At 60.1% G+C, this 15089-nt stretch overlaps 2 protein-coding genes across 8 annotated transcripts; both read right to left on the minus strand.

Annotated features, from left to right (window-relative positions):
* Positions 1 to 370: 370 nt before the first annotated feature.
* On the minus strand, positions 371 to 8524 carry CCDC183 (coiled-coil domain containing 183). The gene is made up of 14 exons (XM_055399166.2): positions 8455 to 8524; positions 7848 to 7969; positions 7375 to 7452; positions 7041 to 7208; positions 6750 to 6854; positions 5032 to 5154; positions 3266 to 3391; positions 3111 to 3165; positions 2497 to 2597; positions 1725 to 1885; positions 1350 to 1518; positions 1154 to 1264; positions 989 to 1085; positions 371 to 503 (listed from the first exon to the last, which is right to left on the minus strand). Exons 1-14 carry the CDS (start codon positions 8522 to 8524, stop codon positions 385 to 387), a joined length of 1605 nt encoding a protein of 534 aa, XP_055255141.2. The 3' UTR covers positions 371 to 384.
* Positions 8525 to 9473: 949 nt separating this feature from the next.
* Positions 9474 to 13202, minus strand: TMEM141 (transmembrane protein 141). Of its 7 annotated transcripts, none has more exons than XR_008682384.2 (6): positions 13057 to 13199; positions 12703 to 12769; positions 12441 to 12524; positions 12195 to 12302; positions 11704 to 11793; positions 9492 to 9628 (listed from the first exon to the last, which is right to left on the minus strand). XR_008682384.2 is itself a non-coding variant. In XM_055399162.2 (5 exons), exons 1-5 carry the CDS (start codon positions 13108 to 13110, stop codon positions 9603 to 9605), a joined length of 405 nt encoding a protein of 134 aa, XP_055255137.1. In that variant the 5' UTR covers positions 13111 to 13202; the 3' UTR covers positions 9474 to 9602. The 7 variants fall into 7 exon arrangements, 3 of the variants coding, with proteins under 3 accessions (XP_055255137.1, XP_055255134.1, XP_055255138.2); XR_008682383.2 differs by having other exon boundaries at positions 9497 to 9633; XR_008682382.2 differs by lacking the exon at positions 9492 to 9628 and adding an exon at positions 9640 to 10912.
* Positions 13203 to 15089: the final 1887 nt, after the last annotated feature.

Raw genomic sequence — 15089 nt, forward strand, 5'->3', positions numbered from 1 at the left:
GGGTGCGGCTCTCGGGGTGCGGATACGCAGAACGCTGCGGGCGCGGGGCGCGCGGGTACTGGGCACCGCGAGGTCACGGGAGGGCGGCGCGGTGCAGGCAGAGGGCCTTGGACTCTGCAGTCCCGCCTTACGAGTTGTCCCCCGGATTTCAGCTCAGTCCGGATCCCCCTCCGCGCCCCCGCCTGGAGCCCCCTACTCACCCTCGCCCCTGAACCCCAGGGCCCAGATCCACACCGAGCATCCCACTTCCCTGCAGACTTCCCAACGCGACGCCCCGCATCCGCGTCTCCTCGGCGCCCCGAAGTCCTGGAAAAATGTTTATTTGAATAACCAATGCAAGCGTGGGGGCGGGGTGTGGGGCAGGGCGGCCTCCTCCTCCTCCGGTCACTTCTTCTTCTTCTTGGCCACCTTGAGCTTCTCCTCGATCAGCCGCTGGCCCTGCCTCTTGATCTCGGCCCGCGAGGGCACGTAACTGTGGTCCACGTCGGCGAACTGGAAGGTGTCTGCAAGGGAGGAGGGGGAGGGCAGCCGCGCCCGCAGCCCCTCTGCCCCGCCCGCGTCCCCAGATCCTGGGCTGTCCTCTGGCGTCCTTTCACGGCAGGGCCCACTATACCAACGACGTGTATTTCTTACTCTCTGCCTGGCGTTTGGGGTCTTGCACACCCGGGGAGGCAGACAGCCCAGGGTTCACCCAGTCCTTCCAGAGCCCACACTCGACCGCTAATATCTACCCTATACGCCAAGCCTGAATCCCCCAGGGCCAGGTGCCAGACAAGAGGGGGACAGCCCCGAGGCTGCCTTCCCATCACCTCCATCAATTAAAATCCGGTGGGTACAGCTGAGGCAGCCTCCCCATTGCTTTAGCCCTCACTGTCCCTCCAGGCCACCCTGGTCAGATGCAGCAAAGCACCACCCCTAGCCCCTGCCTCTGCACAGCTCAGGCTGGCCACCTGCCCCCGCCTCCCTCCAGCTGCTGGGCCGCCTGTACCTATGACGTCCTCCTCCATCTCCTCAAAGTTGATCCTGGTGTTCTGCTTCTCCTTCAGGGTGGAGGACTCCAGCGCATCCCTCACCTTGGTGTTGACCTGCAGGGCACGGGGCCGGTGAGCCTTGGGGCAGGTGGGGCGTGCAGGCACCCCCGGCCCAGGGCTACCTCTTCCGTCCCGGCCAGCGTCTGCACTCGGTCAGCCAGGTACAGCAGCCTCCCCTCGCAGTACGCCAGCTTGCTGTACATGTCCAGGGTGGTCGAGGGCGCCGCTTCCTTCTGTAGCAGGGAGGAACCAGTTGTCTCGCCCTGGCGCCTCCCATGGACCCTCTGTGCTGGGGGCTCCTCCCGGCCCCGCTGGCACCTGGCCTGTGGGCAGGGGGATGCCAATCAGGCGGATGTAGAGGTTGTCAATGCCGGTCTGGATGGTGAGTAGCAGCTTCTGACTCTTGACCATGTTGCTGTGAGCCAGCTGCAGCCGACCTTCCTCCTCCTTCAGCATATCGTTCATTTTCTTCTCAGCAGACTTAAAGCTGTTGAGGGTGAGGGTGGGAGGTGGCGGACCAAGGGCATGTCTGCAGGGCCCTGAGCAAGTGCTGTGCTAATTCGGGCTCAAGAGCTAAGACGTGGGTGTGGGGGGTGCCCCTGCCAGGCCCCGAGACAGCGGGTCTGCTCAGCTCCAAGCCTGGTGCCAGCCACCAGGCTGTCAGTGCGGAGAGAGGCGGTACCCCCCACGTACCTGATGGAGCTGGGCGTCTGGCGGAATTTGAGCATGGCCTCCTCTGTCTCCAGCTTCTTCATCAAGGCCTCCCGCTGTGCCCGTCTCTCCTCACAGTCCTCCATCTGCAGCTCCAGGTCCTCCTCCGTGTTCTTCTGAGCCAGGAACCGGCCGGCAATGTCCTGGCAGGGCCAGTGGGGTGAGCGGCAGTTTTGAGCCTGGAGGCAGCTGGTTCTTCTGGCTCCCAGTGGTCAGTAACGTCGACCATGGCGGTGTGTCGAGGGCCTGTGAGGCCCTAGGTGTGTGTTCTTGCACGCCGCCCTCACGACAGGCAGAGCCGGCAGAGGACCCCAGTGAAGAGCCGGAGAGACCACAGCCAAGAGACCTAGTGGCTCTGAGTCGCTTGTCCAAGGGTGCACAAGCTTATGTAGGGACCATGGACAGGAGCTCAAGGTTTACTAATAATAATCCCAGAGCGGATTAAAGTAAAAGAGGGGGGTTAGGTGGAGAGGCAGCTGCTGTTGGTTTGGGAAGGGGAAGGAGTCGGAGGTGGAGGCCGCCCCCTCGGGGTTTAACCCTCAAATTCCAGTGGGCTCTGTGCGACCCTGGACCACAGCTCAGGTTTGCTGGCTACGTCCCAGGAGGCCCTCCACTCTAATCTGCGGGTCGCTTCCTTGTGTGTCTGTTCACGCGAAGGTGTCTGCAGAGCCCGGCAGGCTGAGCTGGGCCTTGGGCTGCGGACGGGCCCCTCCCCCTGCCCCTCTGCCCACACCCAGGAGTCAGTGAGTAGTACCCAGAGGTGGGAGCATTGCACGGCAGTCTTGACCTTCTCCACCAGAGCAGTCACGTTCGTCTGGTACTCGACGTCAGCCTTGGAGGTCTCTCTCCTCCTCACTGGGTGCAGCAGAGGGGAAGGAGGGCCGGCGTGCAGGGAGGGCATGAGAGCTCTGTGCCGGCCGTCAGATGCCCCCCACCACGTCCTCAGGGGAGGCCACCCAAGAGCTGGGTGCCCTTCAGAGTCGCCTCTGTCTTAAAACTGGCTCCCTCCTCAGCCAGCCCTCGAGCGGCTCCATCCAGAGGAGGACCAGAAGCGGCTGGTGCAGCAGGGCTTAGTGGAGCTTCTCAGAGGGGCTTGGGTCCCGGGGGGCGGGGGGCATTGCTGAGTGCATTTTACAGCTGAGAGGCGGGGTGTGGGGGTGGGGTTAGCCACACCTGGCCAAGAGCCCAGAGCCAGAGCAGCATCTTGAAGCGAGTGCTGTGGCCGTTGGTGTGTGCCTGTGCAGGTCCTGCCAGGGAGGGGCCGGGGTCTATCAGTCTCCCTCACCCTGGCCACTGCAGGTGACACCCAGCCTCATGGTGACCAACTTGTCCGAACCTTGGCTGGGGTGGTGGGAGCTGAGCGCTTACCTTTCAGAGTTTCCGGACCCATCAGGTTGGAGGGGAATTCCAAGTCCCGCCGGCCCTGGAGGGAGGGATGCAGTGGTGTGGTGAGGGGCATCCTCTGCGGGGGGCCGAGGAGCGCTGGGGGTCCTGGAGGGAGGTGCCCGAGTGGGCCGGCTCACCCGGCGGTACTTCTCACTGGTCTCCTTGGTGTGGATCTTGTCGATCAGCTTCTTCTGCTGGTTCAGCCGGCTCTCTCGTGCCCGGCGCTCCTCGATGAAGGTGGCCTCCCCTTGCCTCATGTTCATCTGGGGACACGGGGAAGGAGCAGGGGTCTGTCCCACTGAGGCCGTGTGGGGTGCTAAGCCAGTGTCTTCCTGATCTGGGATGCTCCAGCTGCGTCCCCTCTCCTGGCCTCTGAGCCCTCCCTTGTGTTACATTTCTTCGCCTGGGATCTCTGCCGCCTCTGCCAGCTCCCCTTCAGGTCGGTTCAGTCCTCAGTCGTGTCTGACTCTCTGTGACCCCGTGGACCGCAGCACGCCAGGCCTCCCTGCTCATCACCAACTCCCGGAGCTTGCTCAAACTCATGTCCACTGAGTCGGTGATGCCATCCAATCATCTCATCCTCTGTCACCCCCTTCTCTTTCCGCCTCCAGTCTTTCCCAGCATCAGGGTCTTTTCCAGTGAGTCAGTTCTTTGCATCAGGTGGCCAAAGTATCAAAGCTTCAGCTTCAGCATCAGTCCTTCCAATGAATATTCAGGATTGATTTTCTTTAGGATAGATTGGTTTGATCTCCTTGCAGTCCAAGGGACTCTCAGGAGTCTTCTCCAACACCAGTTCGAAAGCATCAATTCTTTGGCGTTTAGCCTTCTTTATGGTCCAACTCTCGCATCCATACATGACCACTGGAAAAACCATAGCTTTGACCAGACAGACCTTTGGCGTACATCCTTCTACTCTGCCATCTTGTAGACCTTGCCAGCTCCCCTTAAAGGTAAGTCGCTCAGTCGTGTCCAACTCTTTGCGACCCCATGGACTGTAGCCCACCAGGCTCCTCCATCCATGGGATTTTCCAGGCAAGAGTACTGGAGTGGGTTGCCATTTCCTTCTCCAGGGGATCTTCCCCACCCAGGAATCTGGGTGCTCCCACTTCCTTGCCAGCTCCCCTTAGAATTCACTAAAGTGGATTCCATGTGTCTAAACAAAAGACAAAAGCTCGTCATCTTTCCCCAAACCGCCTCTCTCCCAGCACGTCTGGCTTTGGTGGCTAAATCTACTGTCCTTCCGTCCCCATCTGCTCACACATCCCGAATGCTGTGTTCTCCCTTGGCCCGCGCATCCAACTTGCCCTACCCCTCATCAGGGCGACGTCTTAAAGCCCTCAAGTTCATCTCCAGCACGTGGAGTCCAGCCCACGTGACTAGCGTCTCAATCCTGGTCCTCCGATTTGGAACATGAATCTGATCCTTTGTCCCCTCCATCTCCTCCCAGGGCTCCAGGTTCCCCGGGGACCACCTGCTGCCCCACATGGAGGCTCCAGCCCCCATGGCTTCTTTTGGCCCTGATATACCTACCCCAAGACTGTGTTGTCCAATCTCCACCCCCAGAACCCGCTTGTGCACTGCCCCCAATCAGGTCTGCACCCCAAGGTGGCCCTGCTTCATGAGGAGGGGTACACTGGCCTTTCAGGGACCTCAGCATAGATGGGGTGAAGGGGTGACACCTGCCCTGGCCAGGCCAAATCTCTTCCTCCTCCGTCTACTTCCTGGATTCTGTGTCTGGTGGGACCCCGTCTGCCCAGACTCATGGGGGATGAGAAGAGCAGGCTGGCAGGGCAGCCACTGGACTCCTCCAGTGATGGCAAGGTGTGGGCAGGGGTGTCCAGGTGGGCCCTGGGCCAGATAGGTTTGCAAGACAGCCCTGTAGGGCCCCAGCCTGGGAGCTCACCTTGACCTCATCCGTAATCATCATGGCATCCTGGGACATGACTGTCATGTCTGACAACTCTGAGCAGTAGTTGGCCACAAGATTCTGCAGCTTGTCCAGCTCTGTGGGGTATCCTGCCAGCTTCTGCAGCACAAGGGCAAGGGCAGTGGGGCACAGCGCTTGACGGCCCAGGAGCCACAGGCCCGTCCCAGGTCGGCTCCCCTGGCCCTGTCCTGATTCTCCTCTGTCCCTCAGAGTGGACCATGCCTGCTCTCCACTCATCACCCCAGACTGTGTGAGCCCAGAGGACAAGTAGGACCTGGCCTTTGGCCCCAGCTGGGCCCAAAGCAGGTTAAAGGAAGGTTTTGAGAGGGAAAAGCCTCCTGCTGGTGGACTTTCTCCCTGCCCAGGGCCAGAACCCAGAGACACTTCCTAAGAAGTTGTGATGGGGAGTCCAGCCACCTGAGAGTGCCCTGGAGCCCCGGGAGGCTGACTGCTCTCTGAAGTGAAGTAGATGGTGTGGGGGCAGACTCATTACTCAGAGCCAAGGCTAACCTGACCAGCTAGCATGGGACCGGAGAAAAGCCACTTAACCTGTTTCCCTGTGTGTAACAAGGTGATAATGGCTCTTTCGAGGGGTTGCTGTCAGGATGGATTGAGACGGTAGAACGATGTATTATTTAACACAGGGTCAGGTTCACAAACATCCAAGACATCTTAGCTTTTAGTATTTTGTTGTTGATAACTACTATGTACACTCACCACTGTTTTTAAAAATTTATTTTTAAAGAATATATAGTCTCTTTAATGTCCACTTTTTTTGGGGGTGTGTGTGCCATGCGGCATGTGGGATCTTAGTTCCCTGACCAGGGATTGAACAGGTGCCCCTGCATTGGGAGTGCGGAGTCTTAACCACCGGATTCCCAGAAAGTTTTTTTTCTTTTAATGGATGTGGGGACTACCCTGGCGGTCCGGTGGTTGAGAGTCCAGGCTTCCACTGGAGGAGGCACGGGTTTGATCCCTAGTCAAGGAACTAAGAACGCAAATGCTGTGCCATGCAACCAACAAAAAATGCAGATGACCACAGGAGTTATTGTTTTTAATGCTTATGTTCTAAAAAGGCAAGAAGGGACCACTGGGAGGATAGAACGCATCCAGGTGACAGAGGGGCCCTGTCCTCCCATCTTCTGGCCGTCTGGCCTGTGCTCTCTGCTCTATGGGGGCCTGGGGGGGCCTCCAGTGAAGGGGGGTTGCCTCTTAGGAGGGCGCAAGGCCCCTGGGGCTTCCCCCCATCTCCTCGGCAGGGAGCCTGGGGGCTGGCTTGGAAGAAGTGGGCAGAAAGCGCAGGCTAATGGCCTGCGCAGAGGCGGCTAGCCCTGGATGATGTGAGGGGACTTCCTGAGGATGCTGGATTCGTCTCTTGCCCCCAGAAGCTGGGCAGTGAAAAATGATGAAATTCTGACACAGCACATGACACGCCGTTTTGGAGTAGAAAATAACAAATTCTTTCCCACCTACAAGGTGCCACTGCTCAGCTAACGCCCAAAGCAGGGCTCACTCATTCTAGGGGTCACTCAGGCTCGAGGAGAGGTGTAAGGCTGTGTGTGGGGGTGCCCTGCCCTGGAGGACCCCGCCCCCACGGAGACCGCAGTCCTGCATACAGCCTGGGGCCCGAGATTCCCGCCCTTCAAGCCCAGTTAGGCTCCCTGGAACCGGGATGCGGGGTGAGGGGGGCTCACCGTTTTCAGGTGGTCCAGCAGGTCCAGGTACAGGAAGTGGATATTTTGGCTTGTGGTGATTTTGATCGTCGTCTTTTCTATGTTGTTCTCCAGCTGACGGATGACCTGGGGTTGGGGGGTGGAGGGCATATTGAGAGTACCTTGGGGACAGGCCACCTGGGAGCCCAGAGGCTCACGGGGGCGGGGCTGGTCTTTCTCCAAGGGGAGGAGTCTCACCTAGCCACGCCCACGCAGCCCCGCCCCGCCGCACTGGAGGCCCCGCCCCCTGCGCAGCCCCGCCCGCCCCGGCACCTGCTGCAGGCGCAGCTCCTCCTTGGTGGCGTCGGGCTGGCTCTTCAGGCCGGCCAGCTCCAGCTGCATGCTCTCCAGCTTACGCCCGCGCCGCCGCACCAAGTGGATCAGCACGTTATGCACGTTCACGCGGTCGAAAACATACTTGCGCAGCTTCTCCCTTGCCACCTGCGTAGGGGAGGGCACGACCCGCGAGTGGGTGCGCGGGGGGCAAGGGAGCCGGTCGGGAGGACCCTGGGGCTGGGCGCTCGCTCCGCTCCCCACCGGCTCCACCTCGTAGTGTAGTTGGGGGTGCACCGGCTGGGCCGGGCGGAGGGGCCGTCCCGCCGCCTACCTCCATGGTGCAGCGGCTGTTCGCCAGCCTCATGGGCACGTCCTTCCCACAGGCCCTGGAGATGGTCCACTGGTCGTACTGCGGAGTGGCGGCGGCTGAGCTGGGGGCCGTCCCCTTTGCGTACACCCGGCCGCCGTCCCCTCCAGGCCCTCTCCCCGGGCCGCTTCTGCACAGCAAGACCCCAGCTCCTGGGGCCACAAGGGGCAAAGCGCTGCAGGCCCCATCGGGTCATCCCCATTCGGATGTGATGGGGTCCAGAGAGAAGGGTTCCCGTGTCCCCTCGGTGGCTGCCGCAGGGGGCTAGCTCCAGAAAGTGCCCCGAGTTGGGTCCTGGCCCCACCCCCTGAGGTGGGTGGTGGAGTTAGCCTGGGGAAAGCAGGGGCCAGCTGTCCACCTGTGTTAGGGGGAGGAGCTGTTTCGGAGCGCGCCCCCTACCCCCAGCCACCAGGCAGCAGGAGGGGCCCCGAGTCCACCTTCTTGGCCAAAGCCCACTCCTGGGACCTGCGGCGGATGTTGCTGCGCAGGAGAGCCAGCGCGGCCTTGTTCTTGGCTGTCTTCTCCTTCACCGACTGGATCTGCAGCGCCCGACATTGCTCTGTGGGCGGGGGAGGGGCAGGACAGTGGGATGTGGGCGAGGGCCGGGCCTGGATTCCCGGGTGGCCGAGGCTCCGGGCCGGGGAGGCCCGGAGTGGGGGCATGAGTTTGCTGCCTCTAAGCCCACGCAGCTTCCCCCCAGCCTGCATGGGGACCCGCTTTGCTGTCCAGCGGTGCTCATCTGGACAGCGTTCAGGGGACAGTGTTGCTGGGTGGCAGGGCGGGGGGAAACCAGGATGGGCAGGAGTGTCATCACTCCCAGACGCTCCTGTCCCCTCTGGCTTTGGGCCCACTATACTCACAAATCTCTCTGAAGCCCCCAGTTTCTCCAGCCACTCCCCATGGCAGACCCTTCCCATCCATTCTCCCAGCTCTGCTTGCAGGTGAACAGTGGTCTGGCCCCTAGCCAGTTTGCCCTGGGCCGTCTCTGTGTCAGGACGGGCAGTCCTGCACCTGAAGCCCCGGGCCCCCCGGCGGCAGACGCACCCTGGAGCCGAGTGATGGTCTTCAGCTCCTGGATCTGCTCCTCCATCTCCATCTCGTTGCGGATCTTCATGGCGGCCCTCGGGGTCCTCTAGGGCCCCTCCACCCCTCCTGCCCTCTCTGTGCTGAGCCTGCTCCACAGAACCTCAGTTCAGATTGTCCCCTGGAATCCTGGCCCATTGTGATGGGACCGAGGTTCTCAATGCCCAGGGAACCCAGGAATTCCCAGCCCTCCCTGGTGACCCCACCCTCTGCCCCGAGCCAGCCTCAGGGTTGGTCCCCCAGACACGAGTCTCCCTGCTGCTCTCTGCTCAGGAGTGCTGCCCTGGTCAGGGTCACTGTCATCCGCAGGGTGACTTGTGGTGGTTTCACACTGCACCCTCCCCATCCTCCCCACACCCCCACGGTCCTCCATGGAGCCTCAAAAAACTGCCAACCTCTCACTGCCTACAGGGTCTCCATTCCCTCACCCCACCCCAAGTTCAAACTACACCCTGGGTACCCGGCTTGTGAGACCCCCAACCTCAGCCCTCACTACCCCACATCTCTCAGTGACCTTCCCTGCTCAACCCCCATTTCCCTGGCAAAGTCCTGGTTCTGGCTTTAGCTCTCATTTACTCCATAAATAAATTTGGCCTTCCGGGTGGCTCAGACGGTAAAGAATCCGCCTGCAATGCGAGAAACCTGGGTTCGACCCCTGGGTGGGGATGATCCCCTGGAGGAGGGCATGGCAACTCACTCCAGTATCTTGCCTGGAGAATCCCCATGGACAGAGGAGCCTGGTGGGCTACAGTCCGCGAGGTTGCAAAGAGTTGGACACAACTGAGTGATTTTCAACAACTTCAGCTGACTACAGGAGGGGCCAGTGCCCTCCCTCTGCTCCGCTAGTCCAAGCCTGCCTTACAGCCACGTGGCTCAAGCCTGGGGTTCCAGGGGGTGCACACCAGCTGGGCTACTTTTCCAAACCTGCATGAGTTTGCCAGGGCTGCCGAAACAAAGCACCACAGACCCAGCAGCTAAAACAATAGGAGTTTATTGTCGTGCAACCTGGAGGCTGGTAGTCAGATCAAGGTGTCTCAGGGCTGGCTTCTGCTGAGGCCTCTCGCCCCAGGCTGGTAGACGCCGCCTTCTGCTTTGTCCTCATGGGGTCCTTACCCTGGACTCTTTGGGTCGTAATCTGCTCTGATAAGCACACCAGTCTGATGAGGGCCCATCCCTGTTTAATTTAGCTACCCCTTTAAAGAAGGCTGAGCACCAAAGAAATCTTTTGAACCATGGTGCTGGAGAAAACTCTTGAGAGTCGCTTGGACAGCAAGGAGATCAGTCAATCCTAAAGGAAATCAACCCTGAATATTCACTGGAAGAATTGATGCTGAAGCTGAAGCTCTAATACCTTGGCAACCTGATGCAAAGAGCCGACTCATTAGAAAAGACCCTGATGCTGGGAAAGGTTGAGGGCAAGAGGAAAAGGGGACAGAGGAAGAGATGGTTGGAAGGCATCACCAACTCATTGAACATGAGTTTGAGCAGACTCTGGGAGACGGTGAAGGACAGGGAGGCCTGGCGTGCTGCAGTCCATGGTGTCGCAGAGTCGGACGTGACTGAGCGACTGAACGCCGCCGCCTGTAAAGGCCCTGTCTCTAGATGCAGTCACATCTGAGGTCCTGGGGTCAGGGCTGCACACTGTGAACTAGGGGGAGACAGTTCAGCTGCAGCAGTGGCCTTCACCCAGTGCGGTGATGGCTCGCCTCTTTTCCTGTGACCTCTCACAGACCCTTTTCCTTTCCGCCCACTCTCGGTTTTCAGTCCCATCTGAGACTCCAAGTTCATCCTCTGCCCTCCCTCAGAGCCCAGGTCTCACCCTCAGGAAGGGCCTGCCACGGGCGCGGTCTACTCCTTCGCTGCCCGTCTCCTCCCAGGTGTGACGCAGAGCCTGTTCCCTGATGCTGGTTCTCGTCTCTTCAGATAGAGAGCCCAAGGGACACATGGCTGCCTGGAGCACGGCCGCCCTCCTAGGTGCCTTTGCACTGGGTGTCCCTCCTGACTTAGTTCCAGCCAATGGAGTGAATGCATGGGTGGTGAGTGAATCACTCTCCTCCTCTCCCTTTCTCCTTCCTCTTCACAGGGATGAAGACATGATGGCTGGAGCTGGTACAGCTGCCTGGCACCATGAGGTAGATTTGGAATGGGGGCCCTTACAGCATACAGCACAGTAAAAGGAGCCTGGGTTCCCGACTCCCTGTTGGCCCCAGGCCACCCCCTTGGACTTCTACATGAAAGAAAATGCAGACTCTAGCTGACTTATGCCACGGTTACTATTTTGCCTTCCTACACGCAGATTCCTTGGTGCAGGTAAACGTGCAATAGATGTTCTTTTGAGTGATGGGCCAGGCCAGCAGGGCGGGGCTGGGCCTGGAGCAGCAGGGCCCCGGGAGGTGCACCTTCAGTGTTCCGGAGAAGCCTGCTGGAAAGGACGATGGCTCTGCCCAGGTTTCGGGTCATGTCTTCCGCTCCCTCTCCCTCTGTGGGCTGTGGCTGAGCTGGACAGCCTTGCCCACTCAGGAGCCTTCCTCCATGTGGACAGAGCTCCAGTCTGCTGGCTCTGGTCCCCTGCACCCCTGACTTCCTCCTCCCCCAGAGAGAAGGGACTTAATCTGATGGGTGGGTTGGAATGGTAGGCGGGTGGGCGTGGTCACTTCCGGCCCTCCTCTCTGTGTGCTCTCTGGCTGCACAAGTCCGCTCTGCGCCTCCCCCACCCCCAGCCACCGGGAGAGCACGTGGGGCCCGCCAGATATCTAATTCTGGGGTTCAGATTCAGAACTGCCCTGGTGCCTCCTCCCCTCAGCAGTGTGGTTCCAAGGAGACGTTTCTCTCATTTGCTTACTGCTCCGACTTGTTCCCTGACTGCTTTAGAACTTAGATAGGAAACAGGACAAGCTGTTTATTAGTTCCCCAGCCCCCAGGGGAACTGTCATCCCTGACGGGGGTGGGTGGGGGATGCAGGGGCCAGAAAGGGAGTGTCAGCAGCAGAGTGCAAAAGCCCCCTCCCTGCTCCAGGGCTGCCCTCAAAGGTGCAAGAGGCATGCTGGTCCTCTCCAGCGCTGTGTCTGCCTGCAGGAGGGCAGCCACCCCAGGAACGGAGTCTCCTGGCTTGAGCTCCCGGGCGGCCAGGCTGGGCAGGAGCAGTCTGCACAGGTTCAACAGACCTGGCCATGCCTGTGTGTGGGGGCCACGGGTGTGGGGAGGGCCAACCTGGGCTGCAGAGGTGCCGAGGGCTGTGTTCTAGAACTGTCTGGCCCCAGGTCTTCTGCGCCTGGCTGGAGGTCTCCTAGCTGCGCTGGTCTGTAGGAAGCAGAGGAGACAGCTAGAACCACAGCCCGAAGCTGTTTCCAGTCCCTGTGCCCATTTTCTGGAAGCAAAAACTGAGGCTTGGAACAGGAGGGGTTCAGGGAGTGGAGGCCAGACCTGAGATCAGCCAGCCTGGTGTCCGATGCAGGACCTTTCCATCCAGCTGCTCTTCTTGGGCTGTCTGCCCTCCTCCCCCTGCACTCACTCCCCCAGGGCCACCCAGCCCCTCCTGCGTCTTCCTCCTGCACACGGGCCCTCTCCTTCCCGCCCCTGCCCCTCGTGTGCATGTCAAGGGGACAAGCCTGTGCAGCCTACACCTTGGGTCCAGGTTTGCTGCCTCCAACTCTGGGCACTGGAGCCTCGGTTCTGCGTCCTGCTGCCCTGGGGACTCTCACCTGTGCCCATGTCTTTGGGGAGCTGCCCTGTCTCCAGGAAAAGCCAGAGGTTGCTGCATTTCTGCGATTCCACTCGGGTCACCCAGTAGCTGGCCACTGAGCCTGCGACTGGGGAGCAGGGGGCAGGGGTCAGTGGGGTGGGCATGCCCAGAACCACAGCCACCCACCTCCAGTGGGAACCAACTTCTGCTGAAGAGCCAGTGGCAACCGGGGTGCATTTCAGGGGTCCCAGGCTGGAGTACCCACCCACAGCCACCAGCACGTTCCACTGAAAGGGGTATGGAAGCTTCCTCTGAACCAGCATCTGCAGGCCGAAGGTTGCACCGGTGCCTGCCAAGAGCCACGGTCCCCATCAGCCAGCTTGTCCTCGGGGCTGACCAGGGGACCACCATGCCAGAGCCTGCATGCCCGCAGCACCTGCCAGGCTCCCAGCACTGCGGGCTGGTGACCTGGCGCCACTTGCTGGGGAGTCGGGGTGCGACCTCCTCACACTCTGGACCCAGCCTACCTGTGACAAAGGTGGAAACGCCCTTCATGAAAGCGTTCGACTGGCATGCTGCGTACTCGCCTAGTCCCTGGGAGGGGGAAGGGGTTGAAGGCTCAGTTCCCTGCCCCTCCTGTCCCTCCCTAGGGCGCACTCCGGCCCCGGGGGAGGGGACCACTCATCGTGAGGCCCTGGGGGCCCAGACACACCCCACCTGACCCCGTGCCCACCCAGGCAGGAGGCCTCCACCGCCACCGCAAGAGGGTCCCACACCTCTGTCCCTCTTCGCTTCCCTGATGAGGGTACTCCCACCAAGGCCCCCGCCCCGCTCAGTTCAGCTTCTGAGGTCGGGGCCCGCGTCCAGGCCGGCCTTCTCACCGGGTGCTTGCTGGCCACGGTGTCGTCCACCCGGGACAGGCCCAGATTCACCATGGCTGGCGCGGCCTAGGGAGCCGCCGGGCTAACCTATGCCGGGCGGGCGGAGGGCGGGGCCGGACAGAGGGAGGGCCGGATGGAGAGGGGCGGGGCGCTGGGCGGACCGAGGGGCGGGACCGAACAGAGGGAGGGCCGGATGGAGAGGGGCGTGGCCGGATGGGAAGGGGCGGGGCGCTGGGCGGACCGAGGGGCGGGACCGAACAGAGGGAGGGCCGGATGGAGAGGGGCGGGGCCGGATGGGAAGGGGCGGGGCGCTGGGCGGGGCCTGCTCCGGCCGGAGCGTGGGGCGGGAGCAGGCGGGGGCGCGCGCCCCTCGCCGCGAGCTTGGTCTGGGTCGCCTGCTTTGTCTCCAAGCTCTTAGAGACCTGATTACTGTTAGTAGTTTGTTGGGGTGGGCTTTGCTTAAGGCATTACCTGTACTGAAGACGACCTCGGAATAGGGGGTGGCGTATCTAACAATGGCATAGTGAGTTAACTCCCCAAATACTGTGAGCCCATACTTGGTGTCAGTCCTGTGCTCGGAGCTGGGGGTCCCACGGAGGAGTCAGAGCCCCTACCCCTCATAGAGCAGACAGGTAAGCAGACCTGGGGGGAGGTCAGGAAGACAAAGTGGGGGCGGGGATGGAGAGGGTCAAACAGAGGACCCTCAACCACGTGGGACTGAGCCCTGGCCTGTTTGAGAAGCTTCAGGAGGCCCAAGTGGCTGGATCTGAGGGTCACACAAGCGTTGGGCTGTAAGTTAGGGTCTCCGGCGACAGCCTTCTGTGCCTTGAAACCTGGCGGGAGCTTCAGTTCTGATTGCAGTGGGAGAGCCCGGGCAAGGATGTCAGCGTGGTGGACACACAGCCTTCCTGCTTGGTTGGCAGCCAGCCTTCCAGGAGAGCATCTGCTAAGGTTTAGAGGGTGTTTCAGCGACGGAACAGGCAGGAGTGCTGTGGGCTGCACTGGGAGACTGGCGCTGGGTTGGTGGTTCCAGTGAAAGGTTGCGGTGGTGAGCCATGTGCTACGCTGGGATTCGTGACCTCCAGAGGAGAGGATTTCGATCTAGGGCCAGAGACAAAGCTTGAGTACTCGGAGCTTTTCGTGTAGCAAAGTTTTATTAAAGGGTAATAGAGATACACTCTTGACAAGAGAATTCCAGAAAAACATCTATTTCTGCTTTATTGACTATGCCAAAGCCTTTGACTGTGTGGATCACAATAAACTGGAAAATTCTTAAAGAGATGGGAATACCAGATGACCTGACCTGCCTCTTGAGAAACATGTATGCAGGTCAGGAAGCAACAGTTAGAACTGTTGGTGGTCAAGGTCCCTGCCTGACCACCAGCCTTCCAGATGCCTGATGGGAGAAAACGACACTGAAAGACAAAACATCATCCGAACCTTCACATTAACCTTGTTCATTATTTTTTCAAGCAGGATTTCCTGAAAAAACAGCTGGGAGATGAAGACTAGGTGAGTGAGACAGCAGAAAAAAGCAGATGCTAGAAGCAGACCCATTGGACTTCCCTGGTGGCTTAGTCGGTAAAGAGACTCCCTGCAATGCAGGAGACCCAGGTTCAATCCCTATGTTGGGAAGATCCCCTGGAAAAGGGAACAGTAACTCACTCCAGTATTCTTGTCTGGAAAATCCCATGGGGAGAGAAGCCTGGTGGACTACGGTCCATGGGGTCACAGAGTTAGACATGACTTAGGAACTAAACCACCAAACCACCATTCCCATCATGAGGCTCCACCCTCATGACCTAATCACCTCCCAAAGGCCCCACTCCTCAGTCCCATCACATCAGGGCTTAGGGTGTCAGCTGCAATGCGGGAGACCTGGGTTAGATTCCCGGGTTGGAAAGATCCCCTGGAACAGGGAACAGCTACCCACTCCGGTGTTCTGGCCTGGAGAATCCCATGGACTATACCGACTCTGGGTCACAAAGAGTTGGGGACGACTGAGTGACTTTCAGATGTATAGGTCCAGTGAC

The sequence above is a fragment of the Moschus berezovskii genome, chromosome 11 (genome assembly GCF_049115385.1).
Source record: "Moschus berezovskii isolate FMDL1 chromosome 11, NW_MosBer_1.0, whole genome shotgun sequence".
NCBI lineage: Eukaryota > Metazoa > Chordata > Mammalia > Artiodactyla > Moschidae > Moschus > Moschus berezovskii.